The sequence below is a fragment of the Papio anubis genome, chromosome 6 (assembly GCF_008728515.1).
Source record: "Papio anubis isolate 15944 chromosome 6, Panubis1.0, whole genome shotgun sequence".
In the NCBI taxonomy this organism is placed as follows: domain Eukaryota; kingdom Metazoa; phylum Chordata; class Mammalia; order Primates; family Cercopithecidae; genus Papio; species Papio anubis.
The window spans coordinates 29,119,201-29,139,439 of record NC_044981.1 but is presented as its reverse complement, the minus strand read 5'-3'; the positions used below and the strand labels follow the sequence as shown (position 1 = coordinate 29,139,439).

At 35.5% G+C, this 20,239-nt stretch overlaps 1 protein-coding gene across 1 annotated transcript; it reads right to left on the bottom strand.

Moving 5' to 3' along the window:
* Positions 1 to 13,136: 13,136 nt before the first annotated feature.
* Positions 13,137 to 19,977, bottom strand: LOC116275265 (olfactory receptor 14J1). Its single transcript, XM_031667014.1, has one exon. The coding sequence runs from the start codon at positions 15,372 to 15,374 to the stop codon at positions 14,337 to 14,339; it is 1,038 nt and encodes a 345-aa protein (XP_031522874.1). The 5' UTR covers positions 15,375 to 19,977; the 3' UTR covers positions 13,137 to 14,336.
* Between the last annotated feature and the right edge of the window lie 262 nt (positions 19,978 to 20,239).

Below are 20,239 nucleotides of genomic sequence, written 5' to 3'. Positions count from 1 at the left end.
ACTTGTCTTATGAGGCCAGTATCAACTTGATAACAAAATTAAACGAAGACATTATACACACACACGCACAGACATACACACAGATGAAAAATAATTTTAACTATTCCAATAGATCCAGCAAAACATTTGAAAAAATTTAACATCTACTAAAGCTAAAATCACTGAATTACTGAGCATACTCAGATGAAAAGGGAATGTCTGATCTAATGAAAAGACTCTACGTCAAAGCTACAGTACATATCATATTTGATGAAATACTTTAAATTTCCACTATAGGTTAAGAAATAAGACAACAATGACTACTGTCAGTATTTCTGCTCAGTAGCCTGATAGAGTCAGGAAAATGACAAAAGAAGGTATAAAATTTGAAAACAGATGATGTTTGGGTACATAATAATTTGGAAAGGAAATATACACCTAAACTATTGGAATTAAATAGTAAACTAAATAAGATACAAAAGGCCATAAAATTTTAGTAGCATTGAAAGGCTCCCAATATTTTTTAAATTTATTTATTATTATTATACTATGTAAGTTGTAGAGACACATGTGCATAACGTGCAGGTTTGTTACATATGTATGCTTTGTGCCTTGTTGGTGTGCTGCACCCATCAATCGTCATTTATCCAGGTATAACTCCCAATGCAAATCCCTCCCCGCTTCCCATGATAGGTGGCGTTCCTTCCCGGAGTCCAAGTGATCTCATTGTTCAGTTCCCACCTGCTGGTGAGAACATCTCGGTGTTTGGTTTTCTGTTCTTGTGATAGTTTGTAAATGATGGATTCCAGCTGCATCCATGTCCCTACAAAGGAAACAAACTCATCCTTTTTTATGGCTGCATAGTATTCCATGGTGTATATATGCCACATTTCTTAATCCAATCTGTCACTGATGGACATTTGGGTTGATTCCAAGTCTTTGCTATTGTGAATGGTCTTGCGTAAACATGCGTTATTGCGTATTGTCTTTGCCAAACCATTCCTGGATTTGAATGTTGGCCTGCCCCTGGGTTGGGGAAGTTCTCATTTCTGGATATCCTGAAGAGTGTTTTCAAGCTTGGTTCCATTTTCCCCTCACTTTCAGGCACCTGTCAGGCCATGCGTTTGGTCTTTTACATAATCCTTACTTCTTGCAGGCTTTGTTCCATTTCTTTTTCTTCTTTTTCTTTTGGTTTCTCTTCTGGCTTCATTTTCATTCATTTGATCCTCAATTTACTTTGATACTCTTTCTTCCAAGTTGTTAATTAGGTTACTGGAAGCTTATTGCATTTGTCACGTATTTCTCGTGTCATGGTTTCATCTCTTTCATTTCGTTTACTGATCTTCTCTCTGCATTAATTAGTCTAGCCGATCAATTCTTTACGCACTTTTTCAAGATTTTTAGTTTCTTTGCGCTGGTATGGTACTCCTTTGGCTCTGAGGGGTGATGGACTGAAACCTTCTTCTCATCGTCAAGTCATTCTCCGTCCAGCTTTTGATCCGTTGCTTTTAGCGATGAGCTGCCGCTCCTTTGCGGGGGAATCGCTGTAAATGTATTTTTGGATTTCCGGCTTTTCTGCCTGCTTTTCCCCATCTTTGTGGTTTATCTGCCTCTGGTCTTTGATGATGGTGATGTACTGATGGGGTTTTGGTGTAGAGTGTCCTTCCTGTTTGATAGATTTTTCCTTCTAACAGTCAGGACCCTCAACTGTGGAATCTGTTGGGAGATTGCTTGAGTCCCTCCAGACCCTGTTACCTGGGTATCTACAGCAGCAGGGCTGCAGAAGATGAGATATTTCTACAGACACCAGCAAATTGTGCCTGTCTGATTCTTGCTACGGAAGGAAAGGCTCCCAATATTTGGGAACAAATTTAATTAATATTGGCAAAATCTCTACATTGAAAACTACTATTGTTGCTAAAAAATTTTAAAATAGACGAATAAATCAAAGGAATCTGCATTTTTATCAGTTAAATTTCAATATTGCTAAGTCAATTCTTATTATCTGAATGCCAGGAGCTCTCATTCTCTGCAAATAACCGTTTGGCTTTATGGAAATTCATGAAATGATTCTATTAATATCTAAATGCAGGCAACCAAAAGCCACAATGACATGAAGAAAAATCAAGTTGGAGAATTCACACCACTGGATATCAAAACTTACAAAGCTATAATAACTAATTAGAACTGTGGCATAGAATCAAGTATCAAGAATCACATCACATATAAACATTGCCAAATTTATGACAAATATGCTAAACTGATTTTAATAATTTTAGCCATAAATAGTTACATTAAGAAAGAAAAAATTAAATATTAACTAGTTAAGTCTCTAATGTGAAAAATTACAAATACAAATGGAAAAATTTCAAAATAAGTGGAAGAAGTGATACGGTGTTACAATAAGAGCAAGAGTTATTGAAATTAAGAACAATAGAGGGAAAGATATTAAAATGTCAAATTTCTGGCAAAATCTTTTAAGAATAATAGCTGATAATGCACAAATTAATAATAATAGGGATTGAAAGGAACCGTAACTTCAGGTAACCACAGAAATAAGATAAAGGAATAAATTATGAAACGTTATGCCAACAGGTTTGAAAAAATAGTGAATATAATTTAGTAATGGTGAAGAACAATTTAAAAAAACTATACTGGCTTCCTTGCTGTTAATTACACATTCCAAGAATGCTCCCATCTCTGGACTTTGCATTGGTTTCTCTGCTTGGAATGTTTTTCCTCAGATACTCAATTAGCTAACTGTGTTTAAGCTTTATTTTTACATATGGTGCTATTAGTGAAAACTTTACAATATAAAATAATTTGTTTCCTGCACTATGTCACTTGCCTTGCTTTCTTTACCTCTGTAATGTGTGTTGCCATCTAACCCATTTCATGCTTACATGTTTATTTTTTACTGTTTTCTCTACCACTATAGATTGTACTTCATGAATATGAAAACTTTGTCTAATTCATCACTTCCGGATTTTCAGTTGGAGTTCCAATAAATTCACTTGAATAAATGATGTATAAAAGAATTAAAACTGCATGATGGTCTTAGTAGATATAGGAAAAAGAAACATTGCATACAAGTCAGCATATATTTATGATGAAAAGTTTAGCAGACTTGAAATAAGAAGGGACTTCGTCAATTTAATAAAGGCTCCTGGGGTAGATCAGCACTTTAATGGGCTCAACGAACTATGCCCCCAGTACTCACATTTGTTTCACAATGACATACTCCACAGTTGGCCATGTGATAAGTTTGACCAATGTGACAGATCTAAGTAGAGGCTTGCACATGTTGCTTATATTCTTGAAACACCTGTTCTTCAGATTATTCTTGGAACCTAGCCATCATTTTTTGAGGAGCCCAACCTAGCCATGTAGAAAGATCATATGGAGAGCCATATGGAGGACCAGCCAACGTCTCTAGCTGGACTCGGCAAAACCTAATACGAATTTTATTGGAACAGTGGCAAGCTGTCTTTACCAAGCTCTGCTAAAGTAAGTAAGTTAAATAGTTATTGTTTGAAGTCACTGTTTTGGGATATCTCCTTATGTAAAACTAGATAAGTGGAACAGTTGTCCACCTAAAACCTAGGTCAAAACATGTACTCAGTGAGAACAAGACGTGACTGCCACTTGTTATCACTTTAATTCCACGCTGTTTTGATTGTTGTAGCTGGTGCATTAAGATAAAGAAAATTTATAGGAACTAGAATGGAAATTTAAAAACTTTCCTTAATTATAGGAGCTATATTTCCCTACTTAAAAAATCCCTAAAAATCTGCAGATAAAACATTAGAAAAATGAGATAATTTAGCAAATCCCTTGGCCCAGGTATCAAATTTATTTCTATCTATCAGCAACAAAGAGTAAAATGTAGTTTGGAAAATATAATTTTGATGACTACCAAAGTAATAATGTCCAGATGTAAATCTAATAGAACATGGAAAGGCTTTACACAGAATATTATACAACTTTACTGAAATACATTAGAGAAGATCTAAGTAAACATGGATATTTACCTTGATAATGGTTGAGGAGTTATCTTTAGTAGTTTTATTTTTTTGCTGACATACAGAGTCAATGAAATTTTAATTAAAAGATATTTTACTTTATAAAAAATTTATTGCACCAATTCTCACATTTATGCAAAGGAGGAAGAGCGCAAGATAACAACAACAACAAAAAAAAAAGCAGAAAAACAGGAACAAAATTCAGAGATTTGCTCTAATAGCAATATTTACAATGTATAGGAAATAAGACAGTGTAATGTTAGCACAGGAACAGACAGGTAGATGAGTGGACAAAAAGAGAGGGCACCGAAGAGATCTGCATACACACAATGTATACACACATTGCAAGTCAGTAAATGGCACTGGGGCAATTGGTTTTCCACATTAAGAAAAGAAAAATAAATACATTGAAATATTTCTCACTATAAGTATATCTAAAAATGAGTTTCAGGCGGATTAAAGATTGAAATATTAAAGTTAAAACTTTAAAACTTTTTAAAGTACCTATAAAGTCATTATCTTTATGTCCTTGGGAATGGAAAACATTCCTTAACAGAAGAACTAAAAAAGACTTTAGCATAAAGAGAAGACTTATTTTAATAATTCCACAATATAAAATTAGAGCATCTTTACATCAAAGGAAACCACAGAATAAATGAAAATTCAGGCTACAGAAGGGAAAGAGATATCTGCCACTTCTATTAAGTGGCACAGTTTAGTATTCTAAAGAGACACATAATTCCCTTAAAAATAAGAAAAAGAAAATGACCAAAATGAAAATGAGCAAAAGTCTGCAAAGAAATCCAAATGCCTAGTAAACACATAAACAAAAATGTCTAATAAAATAGAAAAAGCAAATTAAAAGTAGAGTGTGCTATATCTGTCAGTATCCTTCGAGTAGTACCTCGTTGGGTAAGTATGTAAAGCTCTGAGAGCTCATATACAAGGTTGGTAAGAGTGTAAATTGCTAAAACTACTTTGAAGAATAATTTCACATCATATTGGAAAGTTTTAGAAGTCAAAGGGAAAAATATAATTTTTTCAGAAATTTATAGTAGATATCTTTTAGAAACAGGGAAGTAGGAAAAGGAGCCTAGAGCTGTCTATAAAGGGAAATAAAATACGCTCATAAAGAATTAAAAGTTAAAAGTTATTGTCTTTAAAAGTTATTGGACTCAAATCTTACGAACTATTAATGGTTATTGTTTCAACCATTATTATGAAATATGAATTTCAGTTGCACTGTTTTTTGTAATCTTCCTTCTGAGGGTAAAAATCAAACAGAAAGATTTACAAAAGTAGGGATTCTGTTTATAATGCTATGACTTTTGGTCTCAAGTCGTGTCATGCTTCTTTATGGAAAGGCTGGAATTCCTTCCCTTTCCTTTCTTAGTCTTTCATTTTCTTTTCTTTCATTTATTTATTTCTTTCCTTTTCTTTCTTTTCTTTCCATCCCATTCCTTTCCTTCTCTTTTCCTATCTCTCTCTGTAAACACATAAGAATACATGCATATTCACTGCACCACTCTGGTAGTGTTTTACTAATATATTCCTGTCCATTTATAAATCAAAATAGAAAGCTGCTATAATTCAACATCATGGACAGCTTTGAAAGATATGGATCATAGGACAATTTTAACTCATGTGTTGATGTGATAATATATCTCATAGAATGTCAACTCAAGAAAGATATAAGACATGGCATAATGTGTGTATGTGCATATTTGTGTCCAAGTTAGTACTGAAAAGTTATATTAAAAATGAACAAAGGGAAAAAGTGCATGAGGTGCAGGGAGTCTAGGAGAAGCCAGGAATAAGCTTCTAGGTGTTCTCTTCCAGTGAGTTACATTGATGTGCTTAATGTGCCATCAATGGTATGATAACACATGCAGAATAATGTCAACCAGGAAGTTCATTCAAGTTTGATGTAGAGGGTTTTTATGGAGGATCAGTCAGGTACGCATATGGCACCTGTGTGACTGACCTCAGCTACTCAGACCCAGCCCACCAGAGCAAAATAGGCACCATAAATCACCCTGTTAGCATAATCTATCTGATCAAATTTATATTCTGTGACCCAAGAAAACAAATTATTTTAAAAAACACAAACATTTTATTAGGCAGGATATTCCAAGAACTTAGAGCTCCTCTCCCAGGAGCCTGCCAAGAGCCAGTCCCGAATATAGGCCTTTCTTGGGAGTATACAGGGTTCTGCAATAGAGACGTGAAAAGTTAACCCTTTTCTGCATAATGGTTGACTGATATTTTGATATATCAGATGCGTTAGGTGTTTTACAACTGAAAAAAAAAAGAAGCAAAACTATACTCATAAAATAATGTCAAATTTTTCCTTAAAATACCATAGTGGTAAAGAATGAAAACTTTGGGGCCAAACTGCCTTGAGTTTGAGTCCCAGGGTTAGCTAGTAATTTGCTAGTGACTGTAGATAAGTTGATTAGTGACCTGTGCCTTAATCTCCTTATCTTTAAAATAGGAATATCAATATTATTTGCCTCACAGGATTTATTGTGAATGTTGAACACAATAATGCCTTTGAAACCTAGAATAATCCTTGGCATAAGTAGTACTTATTAAGTGTCACTGTTATTATTATAGTTTTATTATACACTAGCATAGGCATAAGAAAGTAGATCTAGAGATATGAGCAAAAAGTTTTCCAAAAAGCTAAAAGTGAAAACAAAAACAAAAACAAACAAAAAACCTCAAGCTATTTAGGCTATTTTATAAAGAGAGAAGTGTTACAGTTTTGCAAGATAGTAACATTGGGGAAACAAGGTGAGGGATAAAAGAGAAACCTCTGTATTATTTTTACAAATTTTTTATAGGTTTAAAATTTCTCCAAAGTTTAAAAGTGAGGTAACGTTGTATTCTATTTGAGTAGTAAGTATTAGAAAGCAGGGTAGTGCCAAGAATTGGGAGAGCTGAGGAAATGACAGGAACACGTCTGCCCCACTGGTAGGAGTGTAGCCTCATGGAAGCATTCTGGAGCATATTCTGGGTATAAAAATTCAAATTAAGCCTCTCATATATTGGACCTGAGCAATTTTGCTTCCAGGTACATATCCTAAATAAATCCTTACACAGGTCCATAACAACACTTGTTTGGCATAATTCATGGTAATGGGGAATTAGAAGCAACCGAGATGTCCATCAGTGGGAGAGTAGATCTGCAAAGGTTGAGGATGTACACCATCAAAAAACATGCAATTTTTAGAAAAAGTGGGCTAGATACAGACATTGTAACATGATAGCTCTTAAAAGTAGTGTGCTGAGTGAAAAAAAGTAAGAAACTGAAAAGATTATAATGTAATACTATTTTATAGAATAAAGTATCCTAAAACAACAATACTAATAGAAATTAAGAGCCCATAAAAAGTTACACATGAAACTTATAATAATTGTTTTCTTTAGGGGGAATGGTAGTAGAAATAGATAGGAAAGAAATGTTATAAATTAATTAATGTAAGATGAGAGAGATTGTGCACATATCAATGAGGATAGGGTGCCATGAACTGATAAATGTAATGAATTCAACCTTCTGCACTTGAGATCCAACCACATAATAAAAGGAAAAAACAAATAATATATACAATTTTGTCTATATATATATATCAAAATTAAAATAGTGAAAACCTCTAGGAATCACTATTAAAGAGGAAATACTTATTTTAATGTTATTTCTACAACATTTAAAATAATTTGAGGAGCATGATGTGTAATTTTAGTATTCAAAACATAAAATGTGAATAATTAGTAATAAATTCAATAAAGGAGCAAGACTGCCTCATAAAGCTATGTAACATGACTGAAAGAAATTAAAGACCTAAAAAATGGGAAGCTATGTCATGTTTATGAATTAAATGACTCAATATTAAGATTTCTATTTTCTCTGAAATGATCTATAGATTTGATGCAATCCTAATAAAAATGCCAGCATGCTTCTTTTTAGTAGGAATTAACAAGCTAATTCTAAAGTGTATATGGAAATGCAAATGACTTGGAAAATCAAAGCCTAGAAAATCAAAAGATTAGAGGCCTTAAACTATCTGACTTCAAGAATTGTTATAAAGTGCTGTAATTGATACAGTATGGTATTAGTTAAAAATAAACACATAGATCAATGAAAAAGAATAGTAAGCCCATATATTGACAAGGTTCTGAGGTAAATCAATGGGGGAACATAATGTCTTTTCAATAAATCAACTAAAAGCCATATATCTGTATAGAAAAAGAATGAGCATTAATACTCACTTTATATTACACTCAAAAATTAACTCAGTAGGGATCACGGACTGAATTAAGTATAGAAGCTAAAACTATTCATTTTCTAAATGGTCATTTAGAAAAATATCTTTATAATTTTAGGCCGGGCATGGTGGCTCACACCTTTGATCCCAGCAAATTAGGAGGCCAAGGCGGGTGGATCATTTGCGGTGAGGAGTTCAAAACCAGCCTGACCAACACAGTGAAATCCCATCTGTATTAAAAATACAAAAAAAAAAAAAAAAGAAAAGAAAAGAAAATGAGCCAGCATAGTGGCACACACCTGTAATATCAGCTACTTGAGAGGCTGAGGCACGAGAATTGCTTGAACCAGGAGGTGGAGGTTGCAGTGAGTCAAGATTGCACCACTGCACTCCAGCCTGGGTGACAGAGTGAGGCCCTGTCTCAAAAGAAAAAAAATCTTTATAATTTTAAAGAAGGTATTTTTGGAAGATAGGACACCAAACATGAATTATGAAACAAAAAGTTGATAGATTGAACTACACCAAAATTTTTAAAGTTTTACTCTCCAAAAGAACCTGATGAAAACAACAACAAAAAAAGACAACCACAGGAGATTAGAAAAAACATTTGTAATACATGTATCTGACAAAAGATTTTTATCCAGTATATATGCATATATACACACATATGTAAATGTCTTCTTAATAGAAAGATTAACAACTCATTTTAAAAATGGGCCAAGTGTTTGAGCAAACACTTCACAAATGAAGACACACAAATAACTAATAAGTCCATGAAAAGATGTTCAACGTTGTTGAACAGGGCAATGCAAAATAAACTCATCGATATATATCACCATGAATGTGTTTAAAAAGCTAAAAGTTTTGAAAACACCTGACAATATCAACTGTTGGTGCAAATGTGGAACAACTGGAACTCTCATACACTGCTTAGAATATTATACTCCCTGGACTATCTAGGGAATATAATATGGAACAACTACTTTAGAAGTCAGTGTAGGTGGCTGGGAAGATGGCCGAATAGAAACAGCTTCGGGCCGCAACTCCCACTGAGATCAATGCAGAAGGTGGATGATTTCTGCATTTCCAACGGAGGTACCCGGCTAATCTCACTAGGACTGGTTAGACAGTGGGTGCAGCCCACGGAGGGCTAGCCAAAGCAGGGTGGGGTATCGCCTCACCCAGGAAGCCCAACGGGTCGGACCAACTCCCTTTCCTAATCAAGGGAAGCCATGAGGAACTGGGCTGTGAGGAACAGTGCACTCCTGCTAGATACTACGCTTTTCCCATAGATTTCACAAACCAGAAACAGGAGATTCCCTTGGGTGCCTATGCTACCGGGGCCCTGGGTTTCAAGCACAAAACTGGGCAGCCGTTTGGGCAGAGACTGAGCTAGCTGCAGTAGTACTGCTAAGGCAGTGTTTAAAGGGAAATTTATAGCACTAAATGCCCACAAGAGAAAGCAGGAAAGATCTAAACTCAACACCCTAACATTACAATTAAAAGAACTACAGAAGCAAGAGAAAACAAATTCAAAAGCTAGCAGAAGACAAGAAATAACAAAGATCAGAGCAGAAATGAAGGAGATAAACAAAAAAAAAATAAAAAAAAACCAATGAATTCAGCAGCTCGGTTTTTTTGAAAAAAATTAACAAAGTAGACCACTAGCCAGACTAATAAAGAAGAGAAGAGAGAAAAATCAAATAGACACTATAAAAAATGATAAATGGAATATCACTGCTGATCCCACAGAAATATAAACTACCATCAAGGAATACTATAAACATCTCTATGCAAATAAACTAGAAAATCTAGAAAAAATGGATAAATGCCTGGACACATAAACCCTCCCAAGACTAAACCAGGAAGAAATCTAATCCCTGAAAGACCAATAACAAGTTCTGAAATTAAGGCAGTAATTAATAGCCTACCAACCAGAAAGCCCAGAACCAGATGGATTCACAGCCGAATTCTACCACAAATTACAAAAGAGGCTGGGTACCATTCCTTCTGGAAACTATTCAAACAATAGAAAAAGAGGAAATCCTCCATAACTCATTTTATGAGGACATCAACCCTGATACAAAATAGAAACACAATAAAAAGGAAAATTTCAGGCCAATATCCTAATGAACATTAATGTGAAATCCTCAATGAAATACTGTGGAAACCAAATCCAGCGGTGCATCAAAAAGCTTATCTACCATGATCAAGTCAGCTTCATCCCTGGGATGCAAGGTTGATTCAACATATGCAAATCAATAAATGTAATCCATCACATAAACAGAACCAATGACAAAAACCACATCATTATCTCAATAGATGCAGAAAAGGGTTTCAATAAAATTCAACACCGCTTCATGCTGAAAACTCTCAATAAACTAGGGATTGATGGAATGTATCTCAAAATAATAAGAGCTATCTATGACAAACCCACAGCCAATATCATACTGAATGGGCAAAAGCTGGAATCGTCCTGTGAAAACTGTCACAAGACAAGATGCCGTCTCTCAACATCTATTCAACATAGTGTTGGAAGTTCACCAAGACCAAGGGCAATCAGGAAGGAATAAAAAAATAAAAGAATATTCAAAATATAAAGAAGGAAGTCAAATTGTCTCTGTTTTACTTGGTGAGCGTGAGTTCTATATTTTAAAGAAAACCCCATCATCCTCAGCCCCTGAAATCCTCCCTTAAGCTTGCCAAAGCAGAAGAATTTCAGCAAAAGGAGTCTCCGGGATACCAGAAATCAAGCATGCAAAAAGGAAACCCACCCAGAAGGCTTGCGATTTCCTATACACAATAATAATAATAATAATAATAAAGAGAGCCAAATCATGAGTGAACTCCCATTCACAATTGCTGCAAAGAGAATAAAATACCCAGGAATACAACTTACAGGGCATGTGAAGGACTTCTTCAAGGAGAACTACAAACCACTGCTCAAGGACAGAGGACACAAACAAATGGAAAAACATTCCATCCTCATGGGCAGGAAGAATCAATATTGTGAAAACGGCCATACTGCCCAAAGTAATTTATAGATTCAATGCTATCCCCATCAAGCTACCATTGACTTTCTTCACAGAATAGGAAAAAACTACTTTAAATTTCATATGGAACCAAGAAAGAGCCCACATAGCCAAGACAATCTTAAGCAAAAAGAACAAAGCTGGAGGCATCATGCTATCTGACTTCAAACTATACTACAATGCTACGGTAACCAAAACAGCATGGTACTGATACCAAAACAGATATATAGACCAATATAACAGAACAGAGGCTTCAGAAATAATGCCACACATCTACAACTATCTGATCTTTGATAAACTTGATAAAAACAAGCAATGGGGAAAGAATTCCCTATTTAATAAATGCTGTTGAGAAAACTGGCTAGCCATATGCAGAAAACTGAAACTGGACTCCTTCCTTACACCTTATACAAAAATTAACTCAAGATGGATTAAAGACTTAAACGTAAGACCTAAAACCATAAAAACCCTACAAGAAAACCTAGGCAATACCATTCAGGACATAGGCATGGGCAGAGACTTCATGACTAAAGCATCAAAAGCAATGGCAACAAAAGCCAAAATTGACAAATAGGATCTAATGAAACTAAAGAGCTTCTGCACAGCAAAAGAAACTATGATCGAGTGAATAGGCAGCCTACAGAATGGGAGAAAATTTTTGTAATCTATCCATCTGACAAAGGGCTAATACCCAGAATCTACAAAGAACTTAAACCAATTTACAAGAAAAAAAAAAACAACCCCATCAAAATGTGGGTGAAGGATATGAATAGACACTTTTGGGATTCTCCGGGTTCAAGTGATTCTCCTTCCTCAGCCTCCTGAGTAGCTGGGATTACAGGTGCATGGCACCATGCCCAGCTAATTTTTTGTATTTTTAGTTGAGATGGAGTTTCACCATGTTAGCCAGGATGGTCTCAATCTCCTCACCTCGTGATCTGCCCGCCGCACCCCTCCAAAGTGCTGGGATTACAGGCATGAGCCACGGCCCTGGCCCGACAGACACTTTCTAAAAGAAGACATTTATGCGGCCAACAAACATATGAAAAAAAGCTCATCATCATTGGTCATCAGAGAAATGCAAATCAAAACCATAATGAGATACCATCTCATGCCAGTTAGAATGGCTGTCATTAAAAAGGCAGGAAACAACAGATGTTAGACATGATGTGGAGAAATAAAAACACTTTTACACTGTTGGCAGGAGTGTAAATTAATTCAACCATTGTGGAAGACAGAGTGGCGATTCCTCAAGGATCTAGAACCAGAAATACCATTTGACCCAGCAATCCCATTACAGGGTATATACCCAAAGGATTATAAATCATTCTACTATAAAGACACATGCACATGTATGTTTATTGTGGCTCTGTTCACAATAGCAAAGACTTGAAACCAACCCAAATGCCCATCAATGATAGACTGGATAAAGAAAATGTGGCACATATACACCCATGGAATACTATGCAGTCATAAAAGGATGAGTTCATGCCCTTTGCAGGCACATGGATGAAGCTGGAAACTATCATTCTCAGCAAACTAACACAAGAACAGAAAACCAAACAGTGCATGTTCTCACTCATAAGTGGGAGTTGAACAATGAGAACTCATGGACACAGGTAGAGGAACATCACACACCAGGGCCTGTTGGGGGGTAAGGTGGTAGGGGAGGGATAGCATTAGGATAAATACCTAATGTAGATGGCAGGTTGATGGGTGCAGCAAACCACCATGGCACATATATGCCTGTGTAACAAACCTGCAAGTTTTGCACATGTACCCCAGAACTTAAAGTATATTAAAAAAAGGAAAACAAAATCTCATGTAGAAGATTAAAGAAAAAAAACTCACTAAGGTGTATGCATGTGTAAATATCATAACCATTAATTCAAAAAAGTCCTATAAAAACATTCCCCATTACTGAGCAATTGCTCATTCCCTTTGTCATTAAAACATGTACTTTGATTTACTTCAAAACTGAGGGGACTAGTCCAGTTTTGTACTCTTGGAAATTATGAGTCTTTCTTGAAGAAATCTGCAGCATTACACAAAATTGAATCAGATATTCAGATTCACAAGATTTATGCCTCCTTATATCACACATTCATAAGCTGGATCTTTGCATTTGCAGTTTATCTATATTCTGTTTCATGGAAATAGGGAGTATCCCCAGGCTAACTCTGTAAAACCAATTTGTCAAACTCTTGTACAGATCAGAAAAGTAAAGGAATTAATATAAAGATCTCCAGTAATAGGGATACACAAGGGTGATGACAATTTTATTAATAGATTATAGTTGTATATGCTTATATTTATAGATTGTACACCTCACACACACACATAAACATACACACTCACATTTGGGTAATAATGCATTTGCCATGAGTAAGGAACATAAATGACCTTATTGTTTGAGTCAGACAAATATTAATTTGAATCACAGCTTAACTACTATTTGTTTGAGAAATCTCAGAAAAAATTAATTAATCCTTCCTAAATTTATTGCTCCTATTGGCAAAATGGGGACAATATGGCATAGCTAGAAGAGTTGTTTTCTTGAGTCAAAAGAAAAAAATATGTATAAACACTTGATACTTGCTAGGGGCTGAATAAATTGTTGAAATCACCACTGTAATAATAGCAAAAGAACTTAATAAGAATACTTAATATGAATAGGAAACTAGGAGGCCCGCTGGAAAGACCATATATGCACTATCATATTATCCCAGTTAGCTTCAACTATCTCCAACCTATTTGTTAATAATGGCTTTTAAATTATACAGGCCAGACTCCAAACTAATTGTCTTTCTCCTTCATTTCAGAAAAATTTCCCAAAGATGACTTAAAATAGCACTTGAATTGGAGGGAGCAAGGAAAGCCAATATTATTAGAAGCACAACATCTTAAATTTTGAAGAATTATATTTGAGAGGAATATATGCAATAGACAGCTTGGAAGAGCATTCTGGGAAGAAATTAGATTCACCCCCTTCCAATCTGAAACATAACAACAATGCCTTTCATTTCTATGGTTCTTTAGAGTTTAAACATGGCTTTTAAACACATCTTTCTCTGAGGAAGCTCTTCCTTTGACAACATCTTCCTCAGTGCTGCCTTCATGGCGTCATTCCGTAAGCTATAGATGACTGGATTGAGTGTTGGAGGTATCACAGTATAGAATATGGAGAATACAAGGTCCATAGTCGATGAGGAATCAGAAGGCAGTCTGAGAAACTCAAAGCCTGCAGCTGAAAGAAAGAAGGTGACTACAAATAGGTGTGGTAGGCAGGTGGAGAAGACCTTGGTCCGGCCCTCAGCTGATGGGATTCTCAGCACTGTAGAGAAGATGCGAATGTAGGAGAGCACAATGGATATCAAACAGATAAATGCTGCAGACGTCGTGAATGCAGCCAGTGCAATCTCGTTAATGGATTCATAAGAACAGGCTAGTTTCAGCATCTGAGGAACATCACAGAAGAATTGGTGAATGACTCTCTTCCCACAGAGAGGTATGGAGAAGTTAATGGCAGCATGCATGAGCCCAGAGAGGCCCCCAGCAATCCACACAGCTATCACTGCATGCCTACAGGCACTGGGATCCATAGTGGTCTCATAGTGAAGTGGTTGACAGATCGCTGCGTACCGGTCATAAGACATCACTGTGAGAATGGCCACTTCTGATGAGGCCAGAGCTATGAAGAAGAAAACCTGAAGAATGCACTGAACAAGAGAAATGTAACCGTTGCCCATAAGTGAATTTGCAATGGACTGGGGGACTGTGACAGAGATGAAGCAGAGGTCCAGAAGAGAGAGGTGCTTTAAAAAGTAATACATGGGGGAATGGAGACGATGGTCCAAGGTAATGACGGTGATAATGAGGAGGTTGCCTGTCAAGGCCAGTAGGTATGTCACCAGAAACAGCAATGCATGTAAAATCTGAAGCTTACGCTCATCAGAAAACCCCATGAGGAGGAATCCATTCATTGCAGTCAAATTGACCATAGTCTCTCTGAAGATACCAAGTGTGACTCTGTTTAGGAAGCCAAAGAACATTAGGAAGAAAATGCATGACATCTAATATATTTGTATGTCAAGTAACTCAGTTTCTCAGCATAGAGGTACTGAAATGAGATGAATTTATCTCCATTGTGATTAGTTAATATTCAATTTAAAAAATTTAGCAATTATTCAGAAACAGAATCCCTAAATGTGATCAACAAGTCATAAACGTTTTCTGGAGCAGAATTTGCGTTGTCAAAAGAGGGAGAAATTGATGGAAATGATAAAATCTTTACCTTCAACAAAGTCAATGAAAATGATATTAGCATACCAATCTCATTACATCTTCTATATGATGCCTTAGTATTATAGTTATGCACTATATAGCTTCATTTGCTAACCAGCTAACATGAAGTTACTGATACCACCTCAACTCAGAGGCAGATCTAGAAACAGCTCAGAAGCTAATCTAGAAGAGAGGTTCGCTCAAAGAACAGTCATATTTTTTCCTCTGAAAAGCTCTTAACATCTAAAAAAGATTACATTTGATTGTAATAAACTTTCCATAGAAATTTTGAAAAATGAAATGTCTCAAAATTGTAAACTGCAGATGCCACTGATATCAGGCATTGAATCCTGAGCTTTGGAGATCTTGCAACTAAGTGACAAAGGTTCACTGTCAAAGAACGTTTAATTCTCAGAATTCTTATGACAACTTGGGGTTGGACATTTTCGATCAAATCCATTTGAAGAAATAAAGAGATTTTCTAAAATCTCTGTGATAGGCAGAATGCTAGGTAGTGGAGTATGTATCTTTCTAGTGTTATGTCTCATTGTGTCTTCCCAAATGAAAAAAAAAAAAAAAAAAAACAGTATTTTTTTCTCTCTAGGACTTGAAATATATTAGATAGTGGGAGCCCATTTCTTAAAATAACCAACCTAACAAAAGAAACATCTATACCAGATGTAACAATTGTTAGGAGGATTAAATGATGTAACTTTTCCTATTTCATTTTAAATGTGCTATTATTGTAGAATTATTATCATCATAGAATCATTTTGTGTATCAGAATCACTCTGCCAACTAATTTTTGCCTCTTTTTTTTTTCTTTTTAAATCTGTGCATTTGTTGAAAGGTCAATCAGTATCATTTTCACTGAGTTTCTTTTGCACAAAGACTATTCCTTCATCATTTCAATCCATTTCTTCACCCTTGACCAATGGTATCTAACATATAAGTACTAAGTAAATAGTTATTTAACTGGATATCTACATAATTGATTTCACTTCTATATAGATAAAAACTTAATGGCCAAGTTACATGAGTTACTGCATCGGATTTTGAAGTTACTGTATCTGATATTGTAGTATGTTTCATTTATTAATCCCTAAGCTGTAGGAAATGGTTAAAAATCACTTAAACCACGATCTTTCTGATTTTGTTGTAATTTATTTTGAGAACTGATTGAAACTAATTTTTAGGAAGTATATTTTTTTTTCCACAAGGCACAGTCTCAGGGATAGAAGGGCCCTTAATCCATCACCGATGGTCACATCCCCTGCTTCACGACAGTAAGAATCAGAGAAAAACAGGGGTTACTTTCTTCAAAGTTTCTCTAGCTTTCTTACTCCTACAGTTTTCCTGATCCTCCATCAGATATGGCTTAATTCCCATTGCTGCCAATCTTAGTGCCTGGCTTAACTTGCTCCAAATATCAGATGGTAGTTTTGGAATTTAAAATAAATAGATTAAAACAATTCACTTATATTTTAAAACTTATTGTCTCTGGCTTGAAAATCAAGAGCATCATGTTATTTACCACTTCTAATACACATTGTTAGTGTAATTTAAGAAAAACCTCTATCATTTAGCGTCCCCATTAAGGTTTCTCCATAGAGGGAAGGAGGAGAAAAATCATTAGAAAAAACTTGAATGCACACACCGTATTCTCCTCTCAACAACTCCCACCAACCTATTTTTATTTTTATTTTCTTTGAAGACATAGAGAATAATTTTTATATCTGATGAATACATGGAAAATTTCATCATTTTAATTTCATTAGTTGCAAATTGTATTGATTAATTCATCACTTATCAAATAAGAAGGAAGGGAATCACATACATGTGGAGATACACTTAGGATTAAGGATGTACTGTGAGAACATATAAAACCTGTGTTCAATCCTTCCAAGTCATACCTGCATTGAATACTTTATTTTATAATAAAACTAAACAGTTTTTGGTGGAGAGTATAATGATTCTTTGAATGTTATTTGTTTCCCCCAAGCATTTTTTTTCTCTCTTCACTAACCACTTATATGCAAATTTTATCTTACAAAACATCTATAAACTGTCTGTTTTTTAACTCTCATATGTTGTCGAAACACTCAATTTTTTTTTGAAAGTAGTTCTCTTTTAGGTTCAGTGGTACATGTGCAGGCATGTTATGTAGGTAAACTCTAATTCATTCCAGTAGCTGCTCTAGAGAGTCGCATCCTAAGTCTCTTCTTCTCTATTTTCCTCTATTTCCTGGGAGGTCACATTGCCAACAACTTCAGTGAGAAAACATAGGCAATTATATGTTAAATATCTCAGTTTCCTACCTGTATACAAATGAAATTAACTCTAATATGATTCAATTCTACCCATTCCAGGGTTTCAAAAGCAGAGAAAGAGCTCTTTTTTCCTTTCTAAGTCAGTGACCAACCCTATACACAGCCTTGTAAAGGGCATCTTTGCCACAGTATGCGCTTGCTCTCTCTCTGTCTGTCTCTCTCTCTCTTTCTTTCTCTCTCTTTCTCTCTCTCAAGAGCACACATTTTATGTGTGTGTGTCTGTGTATGTGTGTGTATAAAATTCACACAAACTCCATGTCTAAAAATTCTAATAATGTTGATTTACTGAGATTACTTTTAATGAACCAGTCAGATTGTTTCACTATTCTCCGTTGATAAATGATAAATTAGATAGATAGATAGATAGATAGATAGATAGATAGATAGATAGATAGATGTAGATAGAGAGAGAGAGAGAGAGAGAGATAGGCAGATGAATATAGACAATCTTAAGACTTATCCACTTTAAAGAAAAAGAAAAGCCTTCACTCCATACTTAGGACTTACTTATAATGTCCCTTCTCTCTACAGCCATGCTTTATGAGCAGAATAAGGTATCATTCTGTGCCCTGGCACATTTAGTTCAATTTTGAACCATGTTTATCATGCTTGCCTCATGAGTGCTCACAAACAGCTCCAGCAAATCCACAAATAACTGTCGCAATGGAAAATTCAATGCACTCTTTCTACTTTGTTTTTATTTTAAACTTTCTCAAATATATGACACTATCATACAGTTCTTTGTTCTGAAACAGCTCATTTCCATTGGCTCTATGCCACTTAGTTCTGGTTTTCTATTTCTTCTCTGAATATTTTTTCTTTTTAAAAAATTTTTTTTAAAATGTACTTTATTTTTAGAGCAATTTTAAGTTTACAAAATAAATTGAAAGGAAGATACAGAGATTATATGCCCCTACCCCCACATAGTCACAGCTTCCCCCATTACCAGCATCTCCCATTGGAGTTGTACATTTGTTATAACTGATCAATTTACATTGACATACTACCAGCCAAAATCCGTAGCTTACATTTAGGGTTCATTCTTGGTGCTGTACATTCTGTGGGTTTAGGCAATTCATAATGACATGAATTCACCATGTGAATGTCATACAGATCAATTTCACTGCTCTAAATATTTTTTCTTAGTCTCTTTTTCTGAGTCTTCTTTTAACATTTATTGAAATTTGACGGTTTCCAAAAATTTGTCCTGACACTTTCTTTCTGTACTTCTGTTTACTCAAATACACTATTGTGCCTTTTAAAGAAGACAGATTAACTATTTTCTTACAGAATAGAAAATAATAGTCGGCTGTTTTGGGCACTACCATAGGTCTTCTGGGTTGCAGGTCCTCATCTCCTACTTCATGGTTGGCACATCACTGCCCCTGAATGGGTCTTTGCCATAAGGACTCACCTCTTCTTCCAGCCGTCTCCCTGTCACTGTTACCTATTTCAAAGAATGGCACAACTTTGCTTTAATCTGTATATTCAATCAAACACCAAAATTTTATTTGCTTACTACCTGTTGTAGTTATTACCTCTTGCTGTCACACGTACAGATTAGTTCAAACCTTCATTATCTCTGGCAATATTTCATTCTTCAGCTTTATGTAATTCTAATCCAACTTCAGTGCTGTTGTCAGGATAAATGGTGATGCCAATCACATCTTGTAACATTAATTTAGCTTTTAACTCTTTATTGACTTAATTGATTATGCAAAGATGCCCAAAAAGCTTAGGATGGCAAACAATATCTTTACAATGCTTCCTGACTGCCATTCCCATATTATCTATCATTGTGACTTCTCCAACCCCATGCCAATCTCCATGTTTAATAATGCTGACTGACTTAATCACTCTTAATAAATCAATCAGGTTGTATCACCATGCTGTGTTTGTTTTCTTAAATCATACTATTCCTCCTGTCTGAAAGTCCTCCCACTAGAATCTCCCCTCGTGGCTGGGCACTGTTGCTCACGCCTATAATCCCAGCACTTTGGGAGGCTGAGGTGGGCAGATCACCTGAGGTCAGGAGTTCAAAACTAACCTGGCCAACATGGTGAAACCCTGTCTCTACTAAAAATACAAAAATTAGCCAGGCACAGTGGTGGGCACCTGTAACCCCAGCTACTCGGGAGGCTGAGGCAGGAGAATTGTTTGAACTCGGGAGGCGGAGGTTGCAGTGAGCCAAGATCGTGCCATTGCACTCCAGCCTTGGCAACAGAGTGAGACTCGTCTCAAAAAAAAAAGTAAAAAAATAAAAAAATAAAATCTCCCCTCATTTGTTTGGCAAATACTTAACTATCTTTTAACACAGCTACATT